This window comes from Cariama cristata, unplaced genomic scaffold, assembly GCF_000690535.1.
Source record: "Cariama cristata isolate BGI_N322 unplaced genomic scaffold, ASM69053v1 scaffold5151, whole genome shotgun sequence".
Classification (NCBI taxonomy): domain Eukaryota; kingdom Metazoa; phylum Chordata; class Aves; order Cariamiformes; family Cariamidae; genus Cariama; species Cariama cristata.
In genome coordinates this window covers 15,251-19,377 of record NW_009599683.1, presented here as the reverse complement: position 1 = coordinate 19,377, position 4,127 = coordinate 15,251, and the positions used below count along the sequence as shown (strand labels likewise).

At 42.1% G+C, this 4,127-nt stretch overlaps 1 protein-coding gene across 2 annotated transcripts in view; it reads left to right on the top strand.

Moving 5' to 3' along the window:
- The window catches only part of IFT27 (intraflagellar transport 27), a 7,602-nt gene extending 5,529 nt beyond the window's left edge, over window positions 1-2,073 (top strand). The window contains exons 4-7 of one of the 2 annotated variants that reach the window (XM_009709757.1): window positions 49-108; window positions 1,066-1,183; window positions 1,497-1,606; window positions 1,814-2,073. In XM_009709757.1, coding sequence (XP_009708059.1) covers window positions 49-108; window positions 1,066-1,183; window positions 1,497-1,606; window positions 1,814-1,912 — 387 coding nt within the window. In that variant the 3' untranslated portion in view covers window positions 1,913-2,073. The remainder of the gene's footprint in view (window positions 1-48; window positions 109-1,065; window positions 1,184-1,496; window positions 1,607-1,813) is intronic. The other variant, XM_009709758.1, reaches the window with a different exon arrangement.
- Window positions 2,074-4,127: the final 2,054 nt, after the last annotated feature.

The following is a 4,127-nucleotide window of genomic DNA, read 5'->3' as shown; positions in this document are numbered from 1 at the left end:
ACACTGCATTTTTCCTGGCAAGAGCCTTCTTTCTGCTTCTGCTTTTAGGAATTCTTCATTTTTGACTCTGCAGGAAAAGATCTATTTTCTGAAATGCTGGAGAAACTGGTAAGTCTTATGTAACAGTCCTCTTCTTCCAAAGAAGTGCTTTTGCTTTGAAGATCTGAACTCCCCAGTCTGGCAGATGTAGCAAACTTTGTCTTTAGTGTAAATAGGAGCAATTACCTCAGTTGCCAATGCATCCTGTTCTACCTCTCTAAAACTTTTAAAAGTACTAGAAGAAATACTTTCCAGAGGAACGAAGGGAGATAGTCATTCAGTTTTCTTATAAAAGAAATAGGGATGTTTAACTGACAATCACTGTGTGCTGTTGGTTAAAGTTATTTTTATATCTTAGAAAAGCATCAATTTTGCTGCTGCTCCAACAGTGGGGTTTTTTTTGCGTTGTAGTGATGGGTTTGATCCAACAGGACTCATTCTTGTCCTTGAGCATAATACTGCCCTTGATTTTTTTCCTTCATGCATTTTTGTCCTTACCTGTACAGTTCTCCATTGTGTTATCTCATTTTGAGACATAGGATCAATTAACTGATGTGAGGATTCATAAGATGGCTAAGTCAACGTAATGTTTCATTGCTCTACAAGAGACAATTCCACTTTTGCCCTTGCACTAGGACTGGTTTGCAAGAGACCCCTCTAGAAGCTGGCTCAGCTTCTGAAACTGGAAGAAAACCTTTCTACTTTTTTTCCTCTAGGATTAATTTTGTGCTGATTCAGCATGAAGAATCAGCTTCCCCAGGGATCAGATGAGTGCCAGAGCCAATACAAGTAAAGGAGCAGGACTGTGCAGACAGGAATGGGGAAAGAGAGCAAGACCACCTCTCCTGGTGCCAACTACCCATTTAGTCAGCTCAACTGAAATGTGAAACCTCAGCCAGGGCATAGGATTCCTGTATGTTAGGCTTTTTATTTTTGTCTTAGCATCTGTGTTTGCTCTGTTTACAGACTGGCTGTTGACCACATCAGTTTCATTAGAGCTGACAATGTTCCTTTCTTGCTGTGCAGTGGGAACAACCCAACGTCCTGTGCCTTGTGTATGATGTCACTAATGAGCAATCTTTCAACAACTGTGCCAAATGGTTGGAGAAGCTGAGGGCTCAAGCAGTTGGAGTGCACGTCCCAGGTAAGAAATGGGTGAGATTCTTGTTATCTGCTCCCCTCTTGTATGACAGCAGTTATTCCTGTTGAGATGTGGCATAGAGCATTTATTTTAAGCCAGGCGCAGGCGTGGCTTCCTCCAACTCATTTGCGTTTATCACAAAGCAGATAAGGCATGAATATGTTTCCTTTGTGGAACCTTTTCTAGGTAGTTGTAGACTGTTCTCCACACCTCCAGCTTTTTCAGCTACTTCTGCAAATGTTCCAGCATTTATTGCTAACAAGTCAGCATTTCTGGGTGGTTGGTTTTCCTTTGTTTCATGTTTTTTTTCCTGTAGGTGTCTTAGTGGGGAATAAAACAGACCTGGTTGGTCGTCGAGTTGTGGAGCAGAAACAAGCACAGGAGTGGGCAGAGAAACATGGCCTGGAATACTGTGAGATGTCAGTGGTGAGTAACTGCTCCTTTCACCATCTGTGGAAGTGGGTGTTTGTAAAGTTATCTTCTCTTTCAGGTAAAGATAATTGGGGGCTCTCTTCCACTTGTTTGTCATCTAACTCGCCCTGAGTTTTAATCTGTCTTTTGTGAAGCAGTTAGAGCAGAAATAGTCAAATGCTTACTCCATCTGTCATTCACAACTTTCTTATTTCTTTACAGAAGGAGATGAAAAATTTTGAGGCCCCTTTCCACATCCTGGCAAAGTCATTCCACCAACTGTACAAAGAGAAAGTGGAAACTTTTCACTCACTAGCTTGAGGGCCGTGACTGGCATGACTTATTTGTCCTCTAAGCTTCTTCTAGTGCCTAGAATCCTGCAGGATGGAATACAGAGAGAAGAAAAAAGATGAGCGATTTGCTTCTTCATGGTCATCTTCTGGTAATGCAAAATAAACTAGAAATAAGCAAGTGGAAAGACACTCTTCTGAAGTTGCTACCTCAGCATTCCTTTCACGTCCTCTAACTTGGTTCTCTGCTCACTGAAAGTCTGCTAGGTTGGAGGAGGCGGGGAGTAAAAGAGGAGGGCAGAATGGAAATTGCCAGCTCTTTGCTTTGATATTGTCTTGCCTCTTGTCTGAACAGACTTCCTGCTGCTACAAGCAAAGATTTAGAGGTTTGGAGAAGAAGAAGGGAAGCTGACAGGATGTTTTTCAACTTAAGCAGCCCAGCTTTGGTACATATGTTGCAGGGCAGGACTGATTTGGCCCTGCCGCTTGAAAAGCATTTTCAGTAAGAGACCTGTGCCCTAAAATCCAACACATGGAGACTGAGATGTGTGGGGACCGAGCTGGATTTAGGTGTGTTTCTAGGAGTGCCCAGAGTTTGAGGCCTGTTTTAACAGTGTTACCCTTATCAATTGTAGGACTGAAATGCTGATGACTAATATGTGTTTCTGACTTCTAGAATCTGGTTCTTTTCTTCAAGGTGGCTCACTGTCACTGCCTGGTAGGAACTCTTGCATCCGTACCGCTGTCACTGGGTAACCAGTGCCCTCTGCTGGTTCCAGGTCATGAGATGTCTCAAGAAGCTACCTCTCTTGAAGCGAGCAGGACTTCCTGCAGGCACATCCAAATTGGCTTATCTGCAAAATGAGGTCAAATAGCAAGAATACCTCTCTTATTCTAAAGACGAGTCCAAAATGTAAAACAAATTATCTTTTCTTCTTCATGTCTTTGTCGTGTGGTTTTGTGTCATTTTTCTTTTTGTCAGCTGAACTTGGCAACACCATGTTCTCATTAGGTTCAGTTCTCCATCCCTTACTAGAATCAGAGTCCTCTTTGTTGTTAAACTTTCCTTGCATGTCCTTGAATTTTGGATTAAAGACCATGATTCTTATGTTGCCAGTGGAAACAGGAGTACGGAAATGAAAGACAGCCTGGCTAAGTTACTCTAACTCAGCCATGTCTGGCTAGAAGTTTCGTATCAGAAAGGGTAAAAGCCTAGAGAGAACTGCTCTTTTGTGTGGAGTACTGATGTTGCATGTGTAAGAGTCTATTTGCTAACGCAGTGTGTGAAAACTTCCATAGTAAGGTACTGCCTTATAACTGAGCCTAACACCAAGAAGTTTAAAACTCTAACCTTTCTCTTCTCCCAGATGTGTTAGCCTCCCTTGGGCAAGGGAAGCTGAATTTTGTAGAGAGTAAGCACTGAGTGATTTTTCAGGCAGGCTTTTCAGGAATCTGTGTTTCGAGACTTTTATATGTGCATTTTATAACCATTTTTATGCCCAGTGCTAGGAAAAGTACATTGGATTGAACATAAGAAATATGGCTGCAGATGTTGTAGCAGAGTTTATGAAGCACTTCAAGAATCTGGAGAAGCAGCTGGGCTCATTTCACTGGCAACAGTGTGTTGATGCTGGGAATTAGCTAGGGAGCATGCAGACCAGCTAAAGAGGTTAAGTAGGAGCTGAGCCCACAAGAAAAGAAAATGAATAGGTTCTTTTGCTAGAAGGCACCTCAAAAAATGACAGAACCAGCTGGGAAAGCTCTTGCTTCCTCCAAAGAAGGAAGGACTCCTCCATGGGTTTAGGGTAAACTTTGAATTGGATTAACCTTACTGGCTTTTGTATCTTACATGGTTTGTCTTGTTAATCCTGAGGAGTCTCTGTTGATTTACATGGGCTCAGTGGAGTCTTGCCTGCAGGTGCTAGTACCTCTGACTATTAAGAATAAAAGTTATTTTGGATGCTGTGCTGATCTAGTTAAAGAACTAAAGAAGGTTTGTTTAAGGTTTGTTTTGATTTGGTAGCTCATTTCCCTCTGGTTCTATTGATGATGTGATTACAACACAAGACAGATATTTTTTCATATTGAAAATAGCATGCCAGGTGTGTATGCCACCTGTGACGTGGTGTATAGGGGGGATGAACGCCTTGGGAATGGGTGATAAAATGAATCCTGTGCAATCTTTAACCACGGCATTCAATCTCTCTGCACCAGAAGGACCTCCCATAACTTCAAATAAAGTCTAA